Source organism: Poromitra crassiceps, assembly GCF_964638095.1.
Source record: "Poromitra crassiceps genome assembly, chromosome: 2".
Classification (NCBI taxonomy): domain Eukaryota; kingdom Metazoa; phylum Chordata; class Actinopteri; order Beryciformes; family Melamphaidae; genus Poromitra; species Poromitra crassiceps.
In genome coordinates this window covers 72,233,103-72,259,867 of record NC_139624.1, presented here as the reverse complement: position 1 = coordinate 72,259,867, position 26,765 = coordinate 72,233,103, and the positions used below count along the sequence as shown (strand labels likewise).

Sequence of the window (26,765 nt, the reverse complement as noted above, 5' to 3'; positions counted from 1 at the left end):
CTTGTCTGTAAAGTGGCTTCACTGTAGTCTTTCTTGGACATAATATTACTTGGCTCAGTGAGTGACAAATTGTGTTTTCGGATATAGGGGCTATCAGCTATTTTACAGTTGTGACTTAAAATGACTTTATTTAATAAAGTCAGTGGTGTGAGTCTGAGAGAAATTCAATCAATAGACAATAACATTGGTGTGTTTAAAATGAGATATTCCACTAAATATGGCTAAAACCGATTCAAACATGCAAAAAAGGCACATTTTTCTTCGCGGCCTGGCAGGCCCGGTTCTACGGGGGTGCAAAAGCATGCATTGCACCCTTATTTGTCTGCATGCTCAGTTGAAAAGTAATTTTTTTTATAAATGCTACAGCTGCACACTTACTGTTTAAACTTGAATTATAGTTGTTGTTTTTCTTTGTTCTTTGATGTGATTTTATGGCTTTTTGGCACCTATATGTAACCTTTTAAGGTTGAGATAATTGTATTATCATTATATGGTCCAAATATTTCAGTAAAGCACTTGAAACACTTGAAATATTCTTGCTTGGGTGGTATCATTCTACTTGAAATGATGGTCAAATGCATTATTTTTAGTAAAATAACATGTCAAATCTTTCGGCCGGCCGGCCTTTGGCCGGCCACCCGAGTGGGCCCGGCCTTTGGCCGGGCATCTGCACCCCTTCCTATCTAGGATGCACCCCTAGTCATCTTGTTCTGGAACCGGCCCTGCGGCCTGGCCTGGCCTTCAAAAAAAAAAAAAAAAAAAAAAAAAATTTTTTTTTGATGGGGCCCCCCCTAAGAGCTTCGCCCCCTCTGGGCTGATAGGGTCGCTCCGCCCCTGCCTGACCTCCTCTTCATTTTACATTTGACCCTAGGCTATCTCTGCTGTAAAACCCCAATTAAATCTATTCACTCTCTTAGCAGTGGGAGATAATCTGATCGTAGTTTCAGTTTCACAGTGCAATTTTCATTTAGACTAGATTGAAAAAAGAACATCCCTTTGTGTGATGAACTTCATGATGATTGTGATGTTGTTTATCCAGCCTGTATTAAAACATACAGTATTTCATCGAGAGTATCAAGATTATTGAAATGCATTATGCATACAAAGAAGTGTGACTTCAGTGACTATAATGTAAACAACACACTAACACTAAATATTCAACTGAAGGACATAATGTCATAGTTTATTTTATTTTGGGTATGTCCTTTGGGGTGTATTCTAGTGACTTCCTAGTGACATCCTTGCTTTACTCTTGTGGCTTTATATTTGGTTATGTCCTTTGGGGTGTATTTTAATATAAAAGTAACCTGTGGACAGGTGTTGAAAATTAGCGTTCCGCTATAAACACTTAACACTGTCTGGTTGTTGTGCACACATGTATGTTACATCTCCAATGCTCTGTGATGTCCATATGAAATAAACTGAACCTAACCTAACCTACATAGCCAGTTAAGATGATCTACATTATCCCTATCAACATCAATGCTGTTGTTATGCAAATTGTTATTTAGTCCTAAAAGTAACGTATGTAAAAATCCTAGTGACCAACCGAGAAATGACGTTGTAATTATGGGCTGTTAGAAGAGAGCGCAAAGATACAAAGGCTTTAAACAAAGAGCTGTCGCCTCACAGTCAGAAGGTCCTGAGTTCGATTCTCGCCTGGGACACTGTGGGCGCTGTGGTTGTGTTCCCCCCCATATCTTCAGTGCCTACTGCCCAGGTGGGGTATCTCGTCGTAAGGGCCTTTCTCTCTGTGTGGAGTTTGCATGTTCTCCCCGTGCTCCCCCAGGGGGTTCCTCCGTATATAACCCCCCCACTAAAAACATGCAGAAGATCAGATCGTCATCGTCATCCGACCAGTGACGACAACATCCGAAGTTGGTCCCCGGGCGCTGTACGAGAAAGCGACCACTGCTCCTGGCCTGCCCCCCGGAGGAAAGGACATGCCTGGATGGGTTAAATGCAGAGGACACTTTTCACCGGCCACCGTCAGCATGAGTGTGTTGTGGCCGCATGCATGTGTTGTGGTGTTCGTGTGACAATAAAAGACGGGGCTTGTCCCGTTACGAGAGTTTTTTTTGAGTAGCTAAATGCTATAGACCGAATCACCCTATTGTTTACAATAACGTCCGGGTCGACAATGCAGGTATCACGTGACGTACATACAGTTTAATGTAGCCGAGCAAACTGGGTGGGTAACAACTGAGATAAAGATTAAATGCTTAAGTGTAAAACACATGTTTGATGCTTTCATATCTCATTAATTAACAACACTTTCACTAACGTTAGTTTAGAGACCTCATTTACCTGTTGGACCACAGAATCAAAACCAATTACAGCATGAGATCACCCAAAACTAGCAGCTCGTGCGACCAGGTTGGTTGTGATGGTTGCGATGGTTGTTATCAACACAGCACAACCAAACGTCAGATAGGTCGGGCCACCGTGTTTAATAGGGTTTATATCTTTAACGTTACAGTTACAGTTGAAAAATGACAACAGAAATAAAGAATAAACAAGTGTGTGGTATCTCCACAATTCGAAATAAAACAGCAGGGTGACTAACCGGAAAGGAGCTTTGTTGTAAACGCAACGTCACGGTGATTCGCTCTATAAGGTAACAGTAGATTTAGATGAAGCTGATGCTAGCGTCCATTAGGACATCTAATATTTAATTCAGCAGAACAGTATATACTTAGTGCTCAGTAGCTGATCAACATGTGCAGAAAGTACCAGCACCCACATTCATTAGTGACAAACCTTCTGCCCATAAGAGGCCTTCTTATGTAAAGGAGAAGACAATGTGCTCTCTACCTTAATGATAAGCTCCAGTCTTGTAATACAAGCTGATCCCTTGCTAAAGGCCAAATGAGATGAGGTAGTACAGCAAGAGGAACCTGCTAGTACAGCTCCCACAGGTGGTAGTGTACTGTACCTTGAGAAGAGCCTTGCAGAGAGGCATTACCTTGTGCGACATACTAAAAGGCAGTGAATTATGGTGGTTGCAGAACCAAAAAACACAACCCAAATCTGACTTCAAAGAGCACAACAGCCAGAGCCACAACGCGCTGGGCATGTAGGCTTTCTCTGAGCTTTCCACAAACTCAGCAAAAGTAGAGAAGCTACAAATCCAGATTTGCCAAAGAAGTTGAGAAGATTTCTCCCAGGGAAAAACCCCCCCAATGTCTATCGATTTAGCCCTCTAAGCATTGAGCATAATTCATGCAGAGATGAAAGGATGAGAATGGGTGGTGGACCTGCTGCTCAGGTTTGACCCAGAGCTAGATGGGAAGCACTAGACTTCATGCTGACTTCAGGCCTCCCTCTCACTCCCACCTCTCTCCCTTCTTCGACTCTGTGAAAACACGGCGATAATATAGAAAGCACAAATTCATCCCTCAGTGTTGTTGTGTGAGAGGCTGTCGTGGACTCGTGGGCGAGGGAGAGAGAGAGTGAGCGCGTGTCTGTAGTGATCCAAAAGCAACAGACAGCTCCAACAGCTGTGTGCCGACGACGCTCAACAGTACTACACTACCACGAGTTACATTTGTTCCTGTCACACTTTAGGCCGCACATTAAAATGCTAACGTATCTTGTCTCACATAACCGTGAATCTATCAAAATTTAATGAGCCGAAAATGAACGGTGTTACGCAACCGCGATGCGTATTAACCTTTGCCGTTTTTTTAAATGCACACACAGCTGCGCTTTATCCAGACTGATGAACATGACAACATTGACATTCACAAAGATTGACATTTGGAGGTGTCTGTTAGTTACAGCACCTTGTTAGATGCTACAGCAGCCTCCCCAGATTGTGTCATCGTCCGCATCAACATTGGACTGACTTTGGCTGCTTCCAAGACTCCCGGCGTGGGAGGACAGAATAGCACTAGTCTGTGGCCGGCCGGCCTATAGCATTCCCACTTAGTCTGGCTTATTAGATAAAGGAGAGAGTAATGCTGCACATCCACATTAAGAGAAAGCACGGCGCTGGGCATAGTTCATGTGCGGAGAGAGAGAGAGGATAGAAAACTTGACTTGAAATGTCTGGAAAGTAGAAACATTGATCTCTTTATAATGCTCTGAATCAACGGCCATTACTTTTTCCAGGCTGCCCAGATTGAATGGACGTCTAAATCGAAGTGGACCTAAATAGGTAAAACCTTTTCGGTCTTGGACCAATGGGTATATACAGTATATATATATATATATATTGCAACTTTAGCTCTTCGCACTCCCTTCCTAAGTTAACATTTTGTACCGCGGTGCTTCTATCTTAAAGTTTTTGCATGCCCAAAAAAATATATACAAAGATATTTGCTCTTGCAAAACGACAAAATAAATGATACTATATATTAAAACTGAGCGCTGTGAGCCCAGTAAGCATCCTTGTGACAACTTGTAGTGTTAATTTATGACACCAGGAGCATGGCCCCTAACTCATGTTGACACTCACACTAAATCAGCAGTTGGGGGTGGCATATAGTGGTGGCCCTGATATTAATGACACGCGTTTTGCACATCGTTCTGTACGTCACCTAGAAAATGCAGCAACAGCGATCATCTTACTGCGTGTCATTTGACATCGCGCAAAAAGGGACTTGCAGGGAAGAACATAGACAGGTTATTAAGCAGATTTACAGGTTATATGCTTCATTAAGCGAGATTAATCGTTGCATGAATAATGAATGACATGCGCTAATGGGCATAGATTTCGCAGTGGGTTTGAAAAAAAATATGTAAAACAAAAAGTCACTGTGATATATAATAACGTTGCATCTGACTACTCAAGCCAATCCCAGCAAGTTGGATGTGGCTTTACTTGTATGAGATTGCGTTAAGTGTATTTGGTGTTTCAATGATATGAATGAGTCACTGTACACAAAGGAGGATGGGGGCAGCACACATCTGTCTGGGATGATGGCTTTCTATAGCTTCGCTAATGGAACTTAATGCCCAGTGTAAGCAAACAATGCCAACATCCCTTTAGAGGTTTGACACGGCCCGTCTTGTGTCCGGTGGATAAGCGGCTCATAGAGAGAGAGAGAGAGAGAGAGAGAAATGAAATCTCCCCAGTGTGGCGCACATTTTAATTTTCTTGAGAACGAGGCTTCCCAGCTGTTTGCAAATATGGTCTTTTGGTTAGGTTAGGTTAGGTTAGGTTTTATTTGGTGATTAAAAAGGGCACATCTTGCCAACACACAATATAAGAGAAATTTAAAATAAAAGAATCACAGAGGATGAAAACACAATAAAGCCCAAACGCTTGGCAATCCACGCCGGCAATCAACACCTTGCCCAGGGGACTGCAGTTGAAAATTAGCTACCCAGCTAAAACTGGCACATTTGCAGCAATGTTGATTGATGTGCATTGTCCCTGTACAACTAAACTAATGAACTAAACTAAGCTTATTTCCATTGTGGTCCTCATACATTAAGAACACCAGACGCATTATAAATCTTTAACACATTTTCTTTTGCTAAGCAACTTCTGCTGTTTCAAGACACATTTTGAAACATTTTATGCCAAATCTTTGTCTCAATGGATCTGAATGGGTCTGGAGCACACTTGGCGAGATGCGGTGAGATCTCACAATTCTCCCCCTGTAAGCTCACCTGTGACAAGGTGAGCAGCGCCCACACACACACTCCAAAAGAGCAAGCACTCGATCACCAGAGGACCTATTTATAAAGCACAGGTAGGACCAGCCCAAAAACTATTCCCTCCTCTTCCTCACACGCTCAACTAAGTAAGCTATTGCATTAGCTTATATCCTCTTTGTTTTTGACCATTACATTCATCATTCATCGGAAAGGTTTGCAATGATCCAGCCAGGCATCCTGTAAGTACGGCATCACTATAGATGACCACATCTCTCACATCCCTCGCTGTCTCTGGGCTATTTCCTCTGTCACTATGTTCTATTTTGCTACCTATCTTTATCTCACTTGTGGCTCTCTCTGTTGCTTTCTGCAATCAGTTTTCTTGCGGCCATTCTCGCTTCAATTCTCAGTCTGTCTTCTTGGTCTCCATCTTATTTCCATTCTGCAGGGTCTGGCCCTATTACTCCCAAAGCATGTTCTTGCTCCTCATTACTGATGAATGTAACCCTACCTCCACTGACCGCGCTGGAAAGGTCAGTCTTCTCGTGCTTAAAGGGACACTCCACCGATTTTCAATGCTGATTTATTTTGCACAGAATCTCACACATATCCGAAAAGTCTAAACAGTTTTGCAGACAATCATTTAGTTTGTTGAGAGTTGCTTTGAGTAAAGTTGTGGTGGATCACCAGGGGCGGAGCGACCCTATCAGCCCAGAGGGGGCGAAGCTCTTAGGGGGGGCCCCATCAAAAAAAAAAATTTTTTTTTTTTTTTTTTTTTTTTGAAGGCCAGGCCAGGCCGCAGGGCCGGTTCCAGAACAAGATGACTAGGGGTGCATCCTAGATAGGAAGGGGTGCAGATGCCCGGCCAAAGGCCGGGCCCACTCGGGTGGCCGGCCAAAGGCCGGCCGGCCGAAAGATTTGACATGTTATTTTACTAAAAATAATGCATTTGACCATCATTTCAAGTAGAATGATACCACCCAAGCAAGAATATTTCAAGTGTTTCAAGTGCTTTACTGAAATATTTGGACCATATAATGATAATACAATTATCTCAACCTTAAAAGGTTACATATAGGTGCCAAAAAGCCATAAAATCACATCAAAGAACAAAGAAAAACAACAACTATAATTCAAGTTTAAACAGTAAGTGTGCAGCTGTAGCATTTATAAAAAAAATTACTTTTCAACTGAGCATGCAGACAAATAAGGGTGCAATGCATGCTTTTGCACCCCCGTAGAACCAGGCCTGCCAGGCCGCGAAGAAAAATGTGCCTTTTTTGCATGTTTGAATCGGTTTTAGCCATATTTAGTGGAATATCTCATTTTAAACACACCAATGTTATTGTCTATTGATTGAATTTCTCTCAGACTCACACCACTGACTTTATTAAATAAAGTCATTTTAAGTCACAACTGTAAAATAGCTGATAGCCCCTATATCCGAAAACACAATTTGTCACTCACTGAGCCAAGTAATATTATGTCCAAGAAAGACTACAGTGAAGCCACTTTACAGACAAGCTTGTTCTGAAGAAGAAAAATAAAAACACAGGTTGCCAGCCAGGTGGCCTGGCCTGCAAAAAAAAAAAAAAAAAAAAATTTTTTTTTTTTTTTTTTTTTTTGATGGGCCCCCCTGACGAGTGGGCCCGTGGCGGCCGCACCCTCTGCCCCGGCGTACGCTCCGCTACTGTGGATCACTGATGTCATTCATGCACAAATCCAATCACTCGTCCATAACTTTACTCAAAATCAATTCTCAGTAACTGTCAAACTAAATGATTGTCTGCAAAACGGTTTACACTTTTCGGATATGTGTGAGATTATGTGCAAAATAAATCAGCATTGAAAATTGGTGGAGTGTCCCTTTAACCTTTATGTAGGGGCAGGCTAGGTGCCTTTTCCCGGCACATTGGACTCTGAATGCCTGGGCACCATAGGGCAATCTAACACCAGTGTGAGGGAGAGAGAGAGAGAGAGAGAGAGAGAGAGAGAGAAGCCGTTTTCCCACATGCGCTTTGTACCGCTAAATGACCGGAACGTGGTCTAATGCCTGCATGTGTGAAAGTTGTTTTCCGGTATAAGCGCGACCCCGTCATCACGGACATTTCACCAGTTTCGAGCCAGTCAGAAGAGCGGTATGCGCGATAGCGGACTCAAGTGTAGAACGGGTCTAGTCATTTCCCGCGACACTCTCATGGGCGAGGTGTACACACGTTGCTTAAAGGAGAATTTCGTTTTTTTTTTACCTGGACCCATCTCCTGGCAATAATTATGATTTGGCCACTCACCCAGCGATGTTCGCGGCGTTTCTGGCCGTCCTAGTGTTGTTTTGAGATCAATAGCGTCCAAGTCAGTTGTAAAATGGAGCTGATTTGGGGCCAAGTGTGAGCCTGTCTTTCCTGCATCTAAATAGCTATTTTTATTCCCGTTTTCGCCAAATATCGTCGTAATGTGATCCCTCAACATCCACCAGAGTGATATTTCGCCCCAGGCCATTTCCTGGAGTCTTCCAGGCATCAAATTGCCTCAAACGTGATCTCGGTCACCAAGTCTCGTAAAGTCCCGCGATACTTTCCCGCCGACTGCCCAACTACAGGTAGGACGCTTTGCGGTGGTGGTTTTAGCGTAACCTATGTGGGGTTTGGCATAACCTTCGTTAGGTTAAAAAAAAACGAAATTCTCCTTTAATGTTCCAGCGGGCATAATCTAATCATTCGCGCACATTAAAGCAAACTGGCGAAATGATCTTGTGATAATAAGAGCAGTATGTCAGCTTCATGTGTGGGCGTGCTGATTTTCCCCTCTCCCCTCTGCTGCCTGCTCGCTCTCTGGCCACAGTCCGTCCTCCTCCTTCAGTCACAGCCCGACAGGGACACAGACAGCTCTGAGAGTCTTGCAAGCCGCCCAACGCTTGTTGAGAAAGCAAATGCACGAAGCGAAATGTGGAAGTATTTTGCTTACGTTGCCGACAGCGAAGGCAAGCCCGGACACATCAAACAAAGCCAGTCTGTAAAAAGTGCTTCAACGCGACGCAGGTGAACGGATAAACAAGCAAACTTATTTCACCATTCAGAGTTTTGCCGACACGTCACTCCCCACCCGCTCTGCAATGCCGCCCCGCCCCCCAACATACAGGCAATTTCGCTGCTAGATTCCCACATGCGAGAGGAGAGGTGTGAAGGGAAATGTCCGATATTGACTTACAGGTAATTTTCCGGTACGCATGTGGGAAAACGGCTAGAGAGAGAGACAGAGAGAGAGAGAGAGAGAGAGAGAGAGAGGCAGAGAGTGTGAGAGAGGGAGAGAGAGAGGCAGAGAGAGAGAGAGAGAGAGAGAGAGGGAGAGAGAGAGAGAGAGATAGGCAGAGAGACAGGCAGAGAGTGTGGGAGAGAGAGAGGCAGAGAGAGAGAGAGAGAGAGAGAGAGAGGCAGAGAGAGAGAGAGAGGCAGAGAGAGTGAGAGAGAGAGAGGCAGAGAGTGTGAGAGAGGGAGAGAGAGAGGCAGAGAGAGAGAGAGAGAGAGAGAGAGGCAGAGAGTGTGGGAGAGAGAGAGAGGCAGAGAGAGAGAGAGAGAGAGAGAGAGAGAGAGAGGCAGAGAGAGAGAGAGAGAGAGGCAGAGAGAGTGAGAGAGGCAGAGAGAGTGAGAGAGAGAGAGGCAGAGAGAGTGGGAGAGAGAGAGAGCGAGGCAGAGAGAGAGAGTGGGAGAGAGAGAGAGGCAGAGAGTGTGAGAGAGAGAGAGAGAGGCAGAGATTGTGGGAGAGAGAGAGAGGCAGAGAGAGAGGCAGAGAGTGTGAGAGAGAGAGAGAGAGAATCTGTTTATGCCAGGTGACTGTGTGTGTGTGATTGCGTTCGACAAAGTCCTCATGTTGCCTTGTATATAAAAGCACAGCGCAGTATCAGCCTAGTGATGGCATTCCCTCTCTCACTATGCCCCATGCTCGTGCTCCAAAAAAAGGCTTCCCTGATCTCTCGCGGAGCTGCAGTCTGAAAAGTCTATTTCCACATGTGTTCTCAGCTATGGATAACCTTTGCGTTGATGGTGGCCAGCCAGCGCCGAGCATTGGCCATTGAAGTCACGTTCAAGTTGGCGTGCCAGAGCACTCAGCAGAACGTCAATGCAATTTGATTGAGGGTGGGTTTTCCCGCCGAGGTTGCGCAGGCTTCCCCGACATTATAGTGAACAGGTCAGCAAAATTGAGACGCCTCGGGAGGGAGAGAGAGGGGGGGGGGGACTGAATTGCAGATGTAAATCACTTTTAATATCGCACGGCGTATCCAATTACCTCACCGCTGTCACCTGAGTTTGCCTTAAACTGGATATTGGCAGCCTCTTTATAATTGATTCATGTGATCTACAGCTTCCCTGTGAGTGCTTAAATACAATGACGATGCCGGGGGAAAGGGATCCTTGTCAATCACAAATCACCAGTGGATTGAGGGGGATCTGGGACCGATCAGAGGAAGAAGAAGTCAAGGTCTTGCAATAAACACAGAGGAGGAAGAGCGGACAGAATTAGTGACTACCTGCCACATTCTACCGTTTCCTTTAGTACTCCTATGACAAGCTCCAAACCTTATATATACAGGCGAGTAGTCAGTGAGTGTCATTACCATATTCTGGCTGTTTTCACACCTCAACCCGCATGCTATGAATTCTGCAGCAGGCAGCAGAGGGTCAGAAAATGGAATCTTGTGTGATTCCCAAACTGTGTGGGACAACAGGAAGGCATGACATTGAAGGCACACGACATTGCTTTCAGGGGGGGAAAGGGCTCACAACAATATGTCCGCAGGGGCCTGTGATACGCCAGGAGGCGATAATCGTTCTTTCAGCAAGTCGCTGTCACACTGCAGAGCCGGGGGGAACACTACTGTCTTTATGATATTTCTTCTGACATGGAATACACTCCTGGACAGCCCTGCTCTGCACTGCGCAACGATGACGCCAGGAGACCAGAACCCAACGAGAAGTGACCAGTGATTGGATGTCATCAAGGTCGATCAGTACCTAATTGAGGACTGAGTCAGAGTGGGGGGGTGGGAGGGTGGGGGGATGGAAGGGAATGGTGACAAGGACGAGGAGGAGGAGTTGAAAGAGATGTTAAGGTTTTATAATGTGGCCGCCAGCCTTGACGTTGCAACGCAGTCTCCCAAGTCTCTCTATGATTTCTGCTCAAAGTCATCAGGTAGGCATCAGTCATCTGTCGTCAGGTAAGATTCATTGTCGCAGTGCAAAGGTTGAGGACTGCATATGATTGACACAGCAATTTTCTTTTCTCTCTCTCTCTCTCTTTTTATTTGGGGGTGTACATTTTGCATTGATTGGACAGGACAGTTAGGCAGACAGCAAAGGTAGGGAGAGAGAGAAGGGATCCCATGCGGCAAAGGCCCACGAGTCGGATTCAACCCGGGAAGGACTACCTTTGTGGTACGCACTCTACCAAGTGAGCCACTGGGGGCGCCCCGACACAGCAGTCTTCTGGTATGGTCTGTGGGAAAGGAGAACTAACTGATGACTATCTCAGTTCTCAATCAACCCTATTAGATATCTCCACTATGTTGTCCAAACTAAGTACTGTGAGTGATTGGTACAAACATGAGTGAGGGACTGTCACTCTCCTCTCTCATAAAAAAATGGCATCTGCAACATCCAAAAGGTCTGTGTTGTACTCATCCGCGCGCCTGTAACGTGACATTTTGACATCATCCTGTCACGTCGCCGACTCACAGTGATATCCAAAAAGAACTGCATCCAGTCAGTGAGTCAGATTGACATAATATAATAAAGGGAGACTGTACTGTTGCCACCCAGAGATGTGCAGCTGTCACAAGTCAGTGCCAAGCTTGGCCCGTGGTTGACATAGCCCCACCTCGACAACACAACAGTACAACGTGGGGCACCAACCAAATACATCAGCAGAACACCCTGCTATCAAATACATCAGCAAAACACCCTGCTCCCCCATCAGCAAAACACCCTGCTCACCCATCAGCAGAACACCCTGCTATCAAATACATCAACAGAACACCCTGCTCCCCCATCAGCAGAACACCCTGCTATCAAATACATCAGCAGAACACCCTGCTCCCCCATCAGCAGAACACCCTGCTCCCCCATCAAACTTCTCTCCATGGCCTCGTAAGTAACAGAACACTTCCCCTCCTCTATGCAATAGTTCCACCGCTCGTTTATCAGTGTCAGGGCAGTGAATCTGCTTTGATGTGTTTGCTTGCCTGTTGGTACTCCTCCTCACTCCTCAACCTGCACTCCTCAGCCTCCCCTCGTTTCTCCTTTCAATCCAAACAAAACAATTCCACAAAGACATGCAGCTCTCTCTCTCTCTCTCTCTCTCTCTCTCTCGCTCCCTCTCTCTCTCTCTCTCGTTCTCGCCCCCTCACCCCGATGCACTGTTCCCACTCGGCAAGATGGAAAACAGAATGACTGCATGAGAAAAACAAGACTAGGTTAAGCCTAGTTAAGCCGGGACCCAGACTGCTGCCAGTGCTACTCAGTGTTGTGCAAGTTCACATAAGAGCTATAGCTCAAAGTTCAGTTCACACTACAGCCTAAAATGAACTACCGTAAATTCCGGACTATAAGGCGCACCGGTGTATAAGCCGCACCTTCAAAGTTGACTATTTTTTTCTTATATAAGCCGCACCGGACTATAAGCCGCGGGTGTTTTAATGGTATTTTTTGTTTTTTTTACAGTGCACACAGTGTCCGCGGTGTGGTGAAAAGAGGGCAAGAGAGGAAATTAAAACAGAAGTGGATTTATAGTTAGAAAGAGTGCTAAAGAAGAGAGAATTCCGTTTTTTATCTTTTTATTTTAGTTACTCACAGTACTATTGACCAGTCCAACTCAAAAGATATTCGGCAGTTTCACTTTGAGCTCTTGTTCCGCCGCTGTCCATCAATGGTTATGACGAGTCTCGCTGGGTACAGTACGCCAAAGCGATATCCATTGACTTTAACCTTTTCGATGATGCTGTTGTATGTTGCGCGTTTCTGTTGCACCAACGCGGAGAGGTCCTGCTGGACGAAAAAGCGCGTACCCTCCCAGGTGAGGGGCTTCTTCCCCGCAGCCTGGAGGATGAGTTGACGGTCGGGCCAGCGGAGTAGGCAGATGAAGATGGCCCTCGGTGGCAGGCCGGGGTCTGGACGTGGCCGAGGCGCCCGGTGTGCCCTGTCCACCTCTGGTGGTTTCTCGCCTTCCTTCAGGTCCAGGATGTAACACAGGATTTTGCCACGAAAGCGTCCATGTCACCAATCTCAGCTCCCTCTTTTACATTGATCAGGCGAATGTTATTTCTTTTACTCCTGCTGATTAAGTCATCAACCTGCGTGTGCAGCGTTTCGATGTTTTTGCATTTTATCCACTTTCGGACTCACTGTGTTGTTTTTGTCCTCCAGTGCGCTGATGCGCTTTTCCGCATTAGAAACTCTGTTCACGGTTGCATTATTTTCTTTAGTGAGTGAGTGGATGGACTTCTGCACGTTTTCAAACTTGTTTTCAAGCTGCTCAAACCTCTGAGCGATGTCGGACTTAATCGATAGTGTTTCACGGAGTAAAAGTTTAGCCCAAGCCGTGTATCTCCAGCCTCCAGCAGGTGAGTCATTTCCTCATTCATGGCGGTGATTGCTTCGTCTTTTTCTTTCTGCTTACCTGTGTTGTGTTATGTTATGTTATGTTATGTTATGTTGTTAAAAGAGGGCAAGAGAGGAAATTAAAACAGAAGTGGATTTATAGTTAGAAAGAGTGCTAAAAAAGAGAGATTTTTTTTTTTTTTTGGAAAAAATCCATAGATAAGCCGCACCGTTATATAAGCCGCAGGGGCCAAAAAAGGCCAAAAAACGGGAAAAAAGCCGCGGCTTATAGTCCGGAATTTACGGTAGTTCACATTCATAGTTCACAATTTTGAATTGTGAACTAAGTTCACAGTCTGAAAGAATGAACAGTTCATGCTCATTTCTTCTTCTTTTTTTAATGAGCTGCTCCAAGCTATTCTTTTTCAATAGAATCACCAATATCGCAGATAATCTCTGCAATTATTATACTGTAAATCAATGATCGTCCCTAAAACCTTTCACTTGTGTGTGTGTGGATATGTGTAACTGTTTTTTTTACCGATTGGGGAAACTGGATAGGATGATTATGTTTTAGATTAACTTTAGTTGTATTGCCACTTTTAGTTTGCCACTGTTTTTAAACGAAGTCCTCATAGCTTGTTCACGTTAATTGGTTCTCCTCTCGCATTCGGCTTAACTTGGCTTGACTTCGGCTTGACGTGGTGCAGTCAAAACAACCTGGCGCTAAATGCTCAAAAGACAGTGGAGATGATTGTGGATTACAGGAGGAACACAGTCCCACCTTCCCCCATCACCCTGGCTGACTCCCCAGTCAACACTGTTGAGTCCTTTGCTTCCTAGGGACCATCATCAGCCAGCCTGAAATGGGAGCTGAACATCAGAGCTCTAACCAAGAAGACACCACAAAGGATGTACTTCGTGCGGCAGCTGAAGAAATCCAAAGTGCTAAAGGCAACGATGGTGCACTTCTACACCTCCATCATTGAGTCCATCCTATCCACTGTGCTGAGGAGGTGATCAGATAAAACCTGCCATCCCTTCAGGACCTGCACATTGCCAGGAGGATGCTGAAGCGGTCTCGTAAAATCATGGCCGACCCCTCCCCCCCCCAGTCACAAACTCTCTGAAATACTCCCCCTTGGCAAGAAGTTGAATCCCCCCCACTGACATGAACACCCCCCCCCCCCCCCCCCCCCCCCATCAAACATCACTTTACAGCAACAGCAGTTGGACACTCATTACAGTAAAGTATTATAGCTGCTACTTCTACCAGAACTTTCTACTCCATTAGATTACTCTTGTTAACTACATCGTGCACCGCTTGGACTATACATTCCTATTTAATGCCTACTTAAAGGATGGCTTTACCGATTATCAACCCACTTTGTATCATATATCATCTCGGTAATATTATAAGCACGTGGGCAGTGTTTACCTTCTCTCTCCATTACCTAAAAAAAATCCTCCCTTCCTCTGCCTGCAGAAACTCCGCTCCGATATTGTGGCAATAAAAGTAATTCTCATTCTGATTCAAGCTCAAATATGAGCAGTGGAGTTTGGTTGACACAAGCAGTTGATTACAATGTAATCAACTAGTTGATTACAGGGATTACGTTCACCTGTGTTACAGGCTTGTTTCAGCTGCCTGCTGCTGCTCAACACTCATGCATGCCTGTTTCAACAATGGGGAGTGAGTCAGTCAGTCAGTCAGTCAGTCAGTCAGTCAGTTAGTCATTAAGCCCCCCAAGGCTCCTCTAAGCCCCCAAGGCTGCTCTAGGCCAGCCTGTTCCGGGTCTGGCCTGATAAGAATTCATTACATATCTGTTTTAATAGACCCAACTGATTAACTAGTAATGACAGATTTAAAAAAAATAAAAGTGGAAGTGGGCCTTAATTAATAATAAGCATGCGTAGGCCTGTAATGTGTGAAGCAGACATGGTGTTCCAGTATGAATGCGAAAGTCCTATCAGCAAATGTGAGCAGGGGGGCGGTGTGATCACACTTCCTACCTTGGCAGCCACCGAGGAGCCGGGCTTCTCCAGGAGATCCCACAGCTTCTTCCTCTTGTCTGGGCAGCAGGTGTTGTCAAACTCTCCCTCTCCCTCCCTGTCCCTCATGGTCTCTGCCTCCCTCCTCAGCTCCTCGTTCATCTGCTCCTTCTTCTGGTGGTAGCGGGCTTGGCAGCAGGACTCCAGGTAGATCTCGTCGATGCCCCAGTAGTCTAACTCCTGGCCGAACGACAGGGCGCACATTTCCTCCATCATGTGCAGTTTGCCCGTGCGGTAAAAGTTCAGGATGGAGGTGAAGGCCCCCGGGTGCCGGTCGAAGAAGTACTCGTTTTCGTTCAGGCTGTAGTCGTCGCAGACCTCCATCAGGGACTCGTGGGTGTTGCAGTCCCGCAGCTTGCCCAGCCGTGTCCTGGGTAGCCGGTCCAGGGTCCGCCACAGAACCTCGTGGTTCAGACCGCCCACGTTGAGGCGGACTCTCCGGGAGCGGGCTTTGGTGCGGATGATGTCGATAGGCTCGGGGGGCAGAGACTGAGAGGTTCGGCTGTTGGGGGATTTAAGCCCTGCCGGTCCAAGCTTCTCAGCCATGGTGATGGAGAGGGCTGGAGGGAGGGAGGCTTATCCAGGAAGATGTTTGAAGGTGAAACAAAAGAAGAGAATTAACAAAAAAAGTCTACAAAATCTGATTTATGTTGGATCCTCCTTAGACAAGTCCCTCCATGGCTGAGAAAAGAAAATGAAAATTGTGTGAGATTATTGGAGTTCAGGCACACACACATCAGTTATTATGTAAATCAATTTCAGTATCAGGGAATCAATATTACGCATCTCTCAGGCTCTGTGAATTGCACAGACTTATTTTCAGGTTGCAGCACTAACAAAAACGCACCTGTTACTTCTTATCATCTTTCAAAAATAATAGTAATAGCAGCACTCACTGTGTTATTGATCTCTCTGATCACATTTCTAAGAGGTAGGGGTAGGGGACAGAATCAATGATTTTGTTTTAACAATCAATGTGGCTGCTTTGCTTTGCACTCTGGTCCAGCAGTGTTGTGGCTGTGTAGTGAGGCAATTAACTCCTGCTGCACTAGCCTACTTTCCACCTAGTCCATTGGTCAAAATGTGTCTCACTGTAGCCACAGATGAAACGCATGAATTGAGAGTTGCTTTAAAATGAATTTGATCACTATTTGAATGGAGGGGCCACATATAGGCTAACGAATTCACCTCTTAGTGCTATTAACCTGTAGGCTAATTTTCAAATATCCCCCCTGCCATGTTTAATCAGTGAAACTGGCTATATCCTATAAAAAAAACTTGAGTATGTCTTTTATATTCAGATAATTCAAATAATTAATTGCATTTAATCACCATCAGTGTAACTTATAACCTTTCTTTACTAATTGAAGAATGCAACCATTTTTAATTAAGCTAGGCTAAGAGTGGTAGGCTAGGTTCAATTATTTGTGTTGAGAAGTGAGATAGGGAGGAACCTCCTAAATGCAACAGTTTTCAATTACATTTGGCACTCCCTGATTATTACTATTTAATACGCCTGCTACAAAGCAGTTCGTTTTACCAAGCAAATGGGATAATGTGTGTGTTTAGATGGGAATGTAATGCATTACAGTAGGTTACTCCTCAAATCATTTACAGCCTAAATGATTTGACCTGTTAAAACTTGCAATATGAATTCAGAAACATTGTTGCAGACCTGTTACGCTGTTGTTAGAACACAGTCAGTCAGATGATGTGTCAACACCTTCAATCCAAAACAGTGGACTTGCGGCGAACAGATTCTATTTCCGAGACTGTTCAAACTAGTGGACACATATAAATAATAATATTATAAAATGGTGTCTCACCTTGCCGAAATAAACCACCTTTTGCATGCAAACTCCTCTTGTTCCTAAGGGAGGAGAGGTGGAAAAGGGAGCCGGGATCCCCCTTTAGTCAAGCGGCCACGATTGCGGGCACTCCGCGGACGCTGCGCTGAATCAGTGGACTCGAGTCCCACATTATTTTTTGTTGGAACCGAGTCGAGAAGAGAGAGAAAAAAGCTGACAATGTTTCTTCCTCCTCCTCTAGAAACGCTCATCAAAACAGAACAAGTGCCGTGTTGCCATCAGAAGACACTGGGGAAGAGTGCTGCTGCCTCCATCCAAAGCGTCGCTGCGTGCGGGGGCTACTGTATCTGCAGACGTCGTGCGCGTAAAAAGCGATGGGAAGGAACGGGCTAGGCGAGCTGGCTGCGGAGTGTCCCGCTGTACACTACATGAGAGGAGGAGCGGAGGGGCGCACCGCACACCACACACACGGGCGGGCTGCACCACAGCCTAGAGGTGAAAACCTAACGGAACGGATCTGTGGCTGCTGCTGCATCCCCAGATGGGGGGGAAAAAGCGACATGAACTGAATTCCATACCTAAGGTTTTTCTGTCCTGGAAACATGCATGGTACTATGGACGCTTGGTATAGGCTACCTTAATAATGAGTTAATAATTTGATCTTATATGCATTTGATCTATTTGCATTGCCTATACTTGTTATATATGCTGGGAAATAACACTTTTTTCTTTTACATTGAAACAAACATTTTTATTTTATTTTGACTGTTACATATTGTATGGACTGACTGATTGCCTTACCAAAACTGGTACACTGCTAAAATACATGCTTACACAACAGTAATACCCGGCCATTCATGGTCCTATATACAGTAGGCTACCTTTAATCATGTTTGGACAGGCCAAACAACTTACAGTTACAGCACTGTCTGTCTCTACTCTCTCTCTCTCTCACTCACACACACACACACACACACACACACACACACACACACACACACACACACACACACACACACACACACACACACACACACACACACACACACACACACGCACACGCAGATTATTCCCGCCCCCATTACAAGTGAAACAGCTAAAAGCTCAAGGTGATCAAGGCTAACAAAAGCACTTGAGAGGCGCTGTTTGACCCCGTCGCCTCGAGCACACTAAGTAAACTGATCCGCATAGAAAATGAGAAGATGGTCTGACCTTTTTCTTTTGACCACATGAGAGCAGCAGTCAACATTAACAAGTCAGCAATATTATACATCCCGGAGAAATGGAGGTTGACTGTACTTGGGCCTCCAAACTAATCAAAACCCACCTTGCCTATAATAACTGTCCAATATATAACGGGCTCTCCGCTGCTTCCTGCTCTCAAATGAATAAATAGATATTAAATGATGTAGCCCTTCTTCTCCCTCAGATGGTTACCTGCAGCACTGAAGTGCTTGCTCTGCCTCCTCCAGCTCTTCCTCTCTCATCCCTCTCTATCCCTCACTCTCAGTCCGTACCAACCAACGCTGTTCAATTATGATCTTTCCCCCGCAGAGCTTATGTATCAGTTTAACATTTCCCCTTAGCCAAGCGTTTTCCCAGAAATTTGATTATACGCTGCTGCATATGTGTCATTGATTTCCCTGCCATGTTCCTTCCTTCCAGTGACAAGTGATCAATAACCCTGCATCGACTCAACGGAGCGCCTGTGTGTGTGTGTGTGTGTGTGTGTGTGTGTGCACGTACAGTATACTCTGCCTTAACCGTGTGTGTGTGTGTGTGTGTGTGTGTGTGTGTGTGTGTGTGTGGGGGTACTGCTGCTCACGCTATGGGAAACAAAGATGACAAAGGGGAAGACGTGTGGTGGCATAGACTGAGTCTTGACCACAAGGAAAGTGCTGTGCAACAGTAATATAGTCACACCATTCACACTGACTCAGATGCCATGTCACGACCAGTATAGATAGAAACAGATTCTGTAACAGTCCCACAGCATCATCAAGGTGATGATAGCGCTGTCGCCTCACAGCTAGAAGGTCCTGGGTTCGATTCCCACCTGGGACGCTGTGAGCGCTAAAGGAGTGCGTGCCCGTCCGCATGTCCACGAGTGCCCACCGCCTGGGTGGGGTCGTCAAAAAAGGGCCTTTCTGTGTGGAGTTTGCATGTTCTCCCCCCGTGCCCCCTGGGGGCTTTCCTTCATATAGGAACCCCTCACCAAAAACATGCAATATCCTGGTCGCTGATGTGGTGCCTCCTCTGGTCGTCCGGCGCGCCTGTTCGGAGGGAGGGAAACTCATTGGAATAGCGTGATCCTCCCACGTGCTATGTCCTACCAGTGAAGCTTCCCCTGTCAGGTGAAAAGAAGCGGCTGGCAACTGCCCATGTCTCGGAGGAAGCATGGAGCCAGTTTCGGCTCTCCCCAGATCGACAGAGGGTGGAGCAGCAACCAGGATAAAAAAAATAAAAAAATAGCACTAATGGGGGATAAAAATGGGATAAAAAAAATCAGGGCAAAAATATTAATAAAAAAAAAAAGGTGATGACATATAGATCGAGTTGATCAGCTGCCTTCGGCCTCTTGGCTTGCTAATGCTACCAGCAGAAGGAAAAGATGGGACATAAGATATTAGGCTACACACAGAAGCACTGCATGCTTATACAACAATGTATAGTGTTATGAGAGAGAGAGATAGCATCATAGAACGTTTTTGCTGCAGTCCATGGATGAGGAACTGGGAAGTTCTTGCACAATGTGACATCATGTAAAATGTGTCATTTGAATACAAGAAGAGACTTAACAGAGTTGTGTGGAACATTATGTGAAGATTCAAAGTTGGAGTTACATTTTCACAATAACACAATGTTTCTTTATTAGTAAGGTTCAGCTCAATAAAGATGAGGTGTCATTTGCAGAACATAGTTTTCTTAAATAATTGACAGCATGCTGAAGTTTGATAGCGGTCAGAGAGTATAGAGAAGTGAAGCGTCTCCGTAACCCCTGACTGACCGCCCTGAAATTCCCTCTTCGTGACCATGAAACTGTCGCAGTGTGAGGCACTGGTGAAACCACTCAATGCAGGGAAATGATTCAGGGCCATTGGCTAGCTAGGCCATGTCTTTTCACACCATTAATTATTATCGAATAGGCAATCTACTGTATCAGCAATCTTTCTTGATCAAGTGCAACGTGCCAGGGCAGTAGTTTGATGCTGTTACAAAATAAGATCATGATGAGAGTTCCATGTGACCTTACTACTAAAGACACAACAGTTTGACACCTCTACAGTGCAGTATTAACCTACTGCAGGTATCATAACAATTATAACTTTCTGTGATCCCTTACAGAAAAACCACATGAACTTCACATGTGCAAAATCACATGTGATCATGTGAATTTTGCACATGTGCAATTGCAGGTGTGATCAAATGTGAAAACATCTTGAATTTCACATGTGAAAACATGTGGAACACATGTTAAACATGTGCTTTGCCCGTGTGGTTTTGGAATGTTTTCACACGTGAAATGTGTGAAACCCATGTAAATTCCCATGTGATTACATGTGAAACCCATGTAAATGTTGTTTCCCACATGTAAAACATGTTGCTATACAACATGTGGCAAAACATGTTATCACATGTTATAACATGTGATAACCTGTTTTTCACATGTAAAAACGTTCCAAAACCACACGCTTCCCATGGGTTTCACATGTGTTCCACATGTGTACACATGTGAAATTGAACATGTGTCCACATGATCACTACATGTGGACAGATGTGAACCTCATGTGTTTTTTCTGTAAGGGATACAATGCTTGTGTTTGTCTCCGACTTGCACAGTGTTGTACCCATTGTGCACCATATTACTTCTACAGCAGGAGGAGTGCGTTCTGTGGACTGATGTAATAGCCTACCTCGTGCCCACTTCTCTATACTAAACACCACCTGCATGCGTGAGTACTTTGGGGACTTGAAGCCAGCCCCGCGTCCCGCATCGTGGGCGGAATAACTAGTTATCAGCTTGATATCTTTAATTAACAGCTTTACATACCACTGCGTTGATGCACTGCAGGATACCAAGACTAAAAAAAATATATATCTATTTTTTTTCCTGGAGGGGGTTGTTAGAGATGAGACTCTAGCATCTTCTTTAATTCCTCTGTATTACAGTATGTGGGCATGTGTGTGGGCTGTTGTCTTGGCAACCCAAATTGTAGCATCATGCTGAAGTAACAGTTTGGACCGTGTAAGCTGGCTGGACTGGGTTCTGGTCCTGGCAGTGGCTTCTCCTTATGACAGAGCAATTAAATCAACCGTTTGGCCGGTTCTATGCGTTTTGCTGTCTGAGTGTATTATACACTGAGTCTCAGACAATCACATGATGCTATGGTGACAATAGAGACTGAAGGCTGTGCTGCAGTCCCCAGTTATTAGAAGGACACAGGAGTCTTGATTACAATGCTCAGCACCACCTTTTGGAGACTGATTTTTAATAGTTTTATATTGTTAATTTTATTTAAAAAAATATATATATTTGTGTATATTTCCTTATCTTTGTATAGCCGCATAAAAATAAATACTCCCTCTCAATGCTCACTTATACCCACTACAGTTAGAAGTGTGTGTGGGTGTATTTCTCTGTGAGAGACCCTGTCCTCTGCCTGTACTTTCATATTGTTTTGGTGGTCTAAGGACTTTGCTGGGCTGCAACCTTTGTGCAGTGTGGATGATGTGTACAGTTACGTCCCCAGCCAATAACAGTGCGCAGGTCGGTGTGGTCGGGACTCTATAAAAAGGTAGCGACCAACTAGCAACTGCGGTCAGGGGTAGTACAGGGGGGCGCGGTCAGGGGCAGTACAGGGGGGCGCGGTCAGGGGCAGTACAGGGGGGCGCGGTCAGGGGCAGTACAGGGAGCGTGAGCTTCTGGTGTTGTTGAGGCAGGGAGGAGGGGCCACGTTTGAATGCTTGAGTTTACAAACAGAAACTGCAGCAATTCCTGTATAGTATGCAAGTAATCAATCTAATTAAGTAATCTTAAAGCCCCAATCAGTAAGTTTTCCACTGCGCCCTCTGCGTGCATTAGTATCGATAACGATATCGCCGTTCAAAGTCAACAAAACACAACACCAGAAGCTCTATGTACATGTTGTGACATCGGGTACTCACCACGTGATGAAATAATAATCCATAGTTCCGTGAAACATCATTTTCGTAGCAAATCCGAATCGAGTTACTTCCTCGTTTTCATGAACACAGCGCTTACGCTGTACAGCGCATGCGCGCATGCTTTTCTTTTTTCTTTTTTCTTGCTACGGGACGTGACAGACAAACTGCTTAGTCCCAGTGCTGGCCAATGGAGGGCGGTGTGGGATAAATAAAGACGAGGGTCTCCCTATTAAAAGTCAATCTACCATGTCCTGTGACTAAAAAGCAGTTATATTACAGTAAAAAATGTCAAAAATCTTACTGATTGGGGCTTTAATATATAATATTATAATGTAATATTACATTTAATTTAATATTAATCTTAAAGTGCCATTGAGTCTTGTCATTTGTAATACGAGGGATCAGCCGAGCAGCATTTTGCTAAACAAACCGCGTCACTGGGTGGAAACGGCAATGAGACCCAATAGGAGCGTGAGCTTGAGTGTCTGACTCTAGCCAGCTGACCCTGTTTACATAAAAAAAAACTGCGACAGTTCACACAACTTTAACACGGCATGTATATATTATACATCAAACTCTTGAGCTAATTCTGCTCTCACTCAGAATGTCAAAATATATGTGATGTGATGTATTTCTGGGTGGTTGTGACGTCACGCTGATTCGTCCTATAGAGGGTATGCATGTGATGTCACAGAGGCAGAAGTCACTGTGGGGTCACGCCCACTGAGTCACAGCAAGACTGAGCTTGAATGCAGTAATCAGCCTAGATAACTGACACCTGCTGCTCAGGGAGGAACTTGACACTCATTTTGACACTCGTTCCCGATTGAGGGGCGTGTTCAAGTGGGTGTGCATACCCTCTATTCATAGCTTTCAAGGGGCGTTACGTAAGTACAAGGAACGCCCATTCTGGCGGTCAAAACTCAAAACAACAATGGCGCTGAACACTGACCAGACGCAGCTCCAGCAAAAAGCGGTCTTTTTTCCACCAGTTTCCAGTCAGGAATATTTAGACCATCTATCAAGCGTTGAAAAAGAACGATATCTAAACAAACTGCACGTTTTGGGCACTTCAAACAAACCGAACTATCGTTAACGTTACTGTCCAACACATGGCAGTTCGGAGAAATTGTTTCACAACAACGGACTCGTTTTTATAATGTTGTGGAGAGAGAGCACAGCCCTCGTCGCGTGTGAAGAGAGAGGGAGAACGAGTGAGTCAGAAGCAAACTATTTTTTGCAGATCTCAAAAGCAGGTAAACCACTGTGGGATTAGTGAGACTATTGCTAAAAGAGAAGATACTGTAGTGATGCCTGTGCTGTCGTCCGCTCAAACAGTACTTAGCAGTACTGTTTGACCGTCAGGTGGGCGTTCCCGGCAGCACGTAACGCCCCTTGAAAGCTATGAATAGGCCTTCTCTCTCTCTGTCTCTCTCTCTCTGTCCCTCTGTCTGTGTGATCTCATCCATCCTGGACCAATAAGAGTTGATGGACTGAGCCTTCACTGCCTGCTGTGTTTTCCCTCTCCTATCCATAAAGTGTGCCCACTCCATCATCCCTGCACCTCAGCGTGGACACATTGATACTCCACAGCCCCTCTACCCCCACACAGCCATACTGTACCCCACAACCCCCACACAGCCATACTGTACCCCACACAGCCATACTGTACCCCACAACCCCCACACAGCCATACTGTACCCCACAACCCCCACACAGCCATACTGTACCCCACAACCCCCACACAGCCATACTGTACCCCACAACCCCCACAAAGCCATATTGTTCCCCACAACCCCCACACAGCCATACTGTACCCCACAACCCCCACACAGCCATACTGTACCCCACAACCCCCACAAAGCCATACTGTACCCCACAACCCCCACACAGCCATACTGTACCCCACAACCCCCACACAGCCATACTGCACCCCACAACCCCCACACAGCCATACTGTACCCCACAACCCCCACACAGCCATACTGTACCCCACAACCCCTCTACCCCCACACAGCCATACTGTACCCCACAACCCCCACACAGCCATACTGTACCCCACAACCCCCACACAGCCATACTGTACCCCACAACCCCCACAAAGCCATACTGTACCCCACTACCCCCACACAGCCATACTGTACCCCACAACCCCTCTACCCCCACACAGCCATACTGTACCCCACAACCCCCACACAGCCATACTGTACCCCACGACCCCCACACAGCCATACTGTACCCCACAACCCCCACACAGCCATACTGTACCCCACAACCCCCACACAGCCATACTGTACCCCACAACCCCTCTACCCCCACACAGCCATACTGTACCCCACAACCCCCACACAGCCATACTGTACCCCACAACCCCCACAAAGCCATACTGTACCCCACAATCCCCACACAGCCATACTGTACCCCACAACCCCCACACAGCCATACTGTACCCCACAACCCCCACACAGCCATACTGTACCCCACAACCCCCACACTGCACCCCACAACCCCCACACAGCCATACTGTACCCCACTACCCCTATACAGCCATACTGTACCCCACAACCCCCACACAGCCATACTGTACCCCACAACCCCCACACAGCCATACTGTACCCCACAACCCCCACAAAGCCATATTGTACCCCACAACCCCCACACAGCCATACTGTACCCCACAACCCCCACACAGCAGACACATCATCATCTCCCACACTAAAGGCGCGCTCGCTACACGGTCATAGCACCGCTAGGAGCAATACACAGCCCATTCTGAGCTTCTCTATAAGCAAAATTGAAATAATTTAGAGCTGCATATAGCTGAATGTTTATGCTATGTGACGTATAGATAAAGAATGTGCTGCTATACTGGACCCTTAAGAACCAACACGTTATCACATTCTAAGCTGCTTTTTCTTGGGCAAAGGCTGTGCTACAACAATAACAAGCAATGTTGCCTTGTATGTAAAATGGGCTTGTGTGGTGGCATTAAGTCTAGTGAGGGCAGTGGTTATGGTGTGTGTGTGTGTGTGTGTGTGTGTGTGTGTGTGTGTGTGTGTGTGTGTGTGTGTGTGTGTGTGTGTGTGTGAGAGAGAGAGAGAGAGAGAGAGAGAGAGAAGGTGAGTGTGTGTGTGTGTGTGTGTGTGTGTGTGTGAGAGAGAGAGAGAGAGGTGAGTGTGTGTGTGTGTGTGTGTGTGTGTGTGTGAGAGAGAGAGAGAGTGAGAGAGAGAGAGAGAGAGAGAGAGAGAGAGAAGGTGAGTGTGTGTGTGTGTTGGTGTGTGTGTGTGTGTGTGTGTGTGTGTGTGTGTGAGAGAGAGAGAGAGAGAGAGGGAGGGCTATAATTTAGCTACTGTGAGCGTCTGCAGGAGGGGGGAAGTGAGAGTCGTGTTCAGTTAAATTACAATAATAAGCATTCAATCGATGCGGGACACCTTTCTATTAATAGAACGCCGCACTAGATTCAAATACTTGTAAAGATGGCTGGCACGGGTGAGAGTGCCTGTGTGTGTGCCCTCTCTCTCTCTCTCTCTCTCACACACACACACACACACACACACACACACACACAGAGGATAGTGTCTCTCTCTCTCTCTGTCTCACACAGAGCATAGTCTCTCTCTCTCTCTCTCTCTCTCACAGAGCATAGTCTCTCTCACTCTCTCTCTCTCTCAGAGCATAATATTTGGAGGGCCTGGCATAACGTACTTTTCAAAGCTGTGATTTATGATTCTCTGAAATACAAAGCCGGGGAAGGCCAGTGATTGGTTCATCGTAAGTCCATCAGCTGTGTGCCAGAAGACTGTGTGCGTACGCCATTGTGTGTGTGTGTGTGTGTGTGTGTGTGCATGTGTGTGTGTTTGTCTGTTTGTCAATAATAGGGAGGAAACACACACCATAGCAGCAGCCTGCTTATTCGGTTTGGCTATTTTTAGCCATGTCAAGGTCCACACACACACACACACACACACACACACACACACACACACACACACACACACACACACACACACACAGACACACACACACACACACACACACACACACACACACACACAACCATCCACCCACATCAACAACGAACGAGCAGCAGTGGCCTTCAATAAGCACAGCCATGCCATGTGTCACTGCCCATGTCATCTCTTCATTTATGGCCAACACACACACCTGTTCACCTCTCATAGTGCCAGCAGCACCTACATTATGTCACCAATATGCACCGCGTGACAAACGCATGTCTTTGTATTTTGTCGTGCGGGCGGCCATGTTTTTGTATGTGTTTAAATAATAGGCGGTGACACCCCATAGCCCCACGCTGCACTCTGTCTAGCGTTGCTATTAGCAGGGGACAAACAAACATGATTGATCGCTAGCCTAGCCTGTGCTGTTGGTTATGTTTGGTTAATATATTCAGGGGCATGGATCAGTAATTGAATTGGCTGTTTCTTTCTCTCTCTCTCTCTCTCTCTCTCTCTCTCTCTCTCTCTCTCTCTCAGTGCGGTCTGCTCTGCAACTGCTGTTCAACTGCTCAGGCAAGCACATAACC

At 45.8% G+C, this 26,765-nt stretch overlaps 1 protein-coding gene across 1 annotated transcript in view; it reads right to left on the bottom strand.

Moving 5' to 3' along the window:
- kcnb2b (potassium voltage-gated channel subfamily B member 2b) overlaps positions 1–15,794 on the bottom strand; it is a gene marked incomplete at both ends in the record, with an annotated part of 173,620 nt that extends 157,826 nt beyond the window's left edge. Inside the window, one exon of the mRNA XM_083631972.1 lies at positions 15,210–15,794. Coding sequence (XP_083488098.1) covers positions 15,210–15,794 — 585 coding nt within the window. The remainder of the gene's footprint in view (positions 1–15,209) is intronic.
- Positions 15,795–26,765: the final 10,971 nt, after the last annotated feature.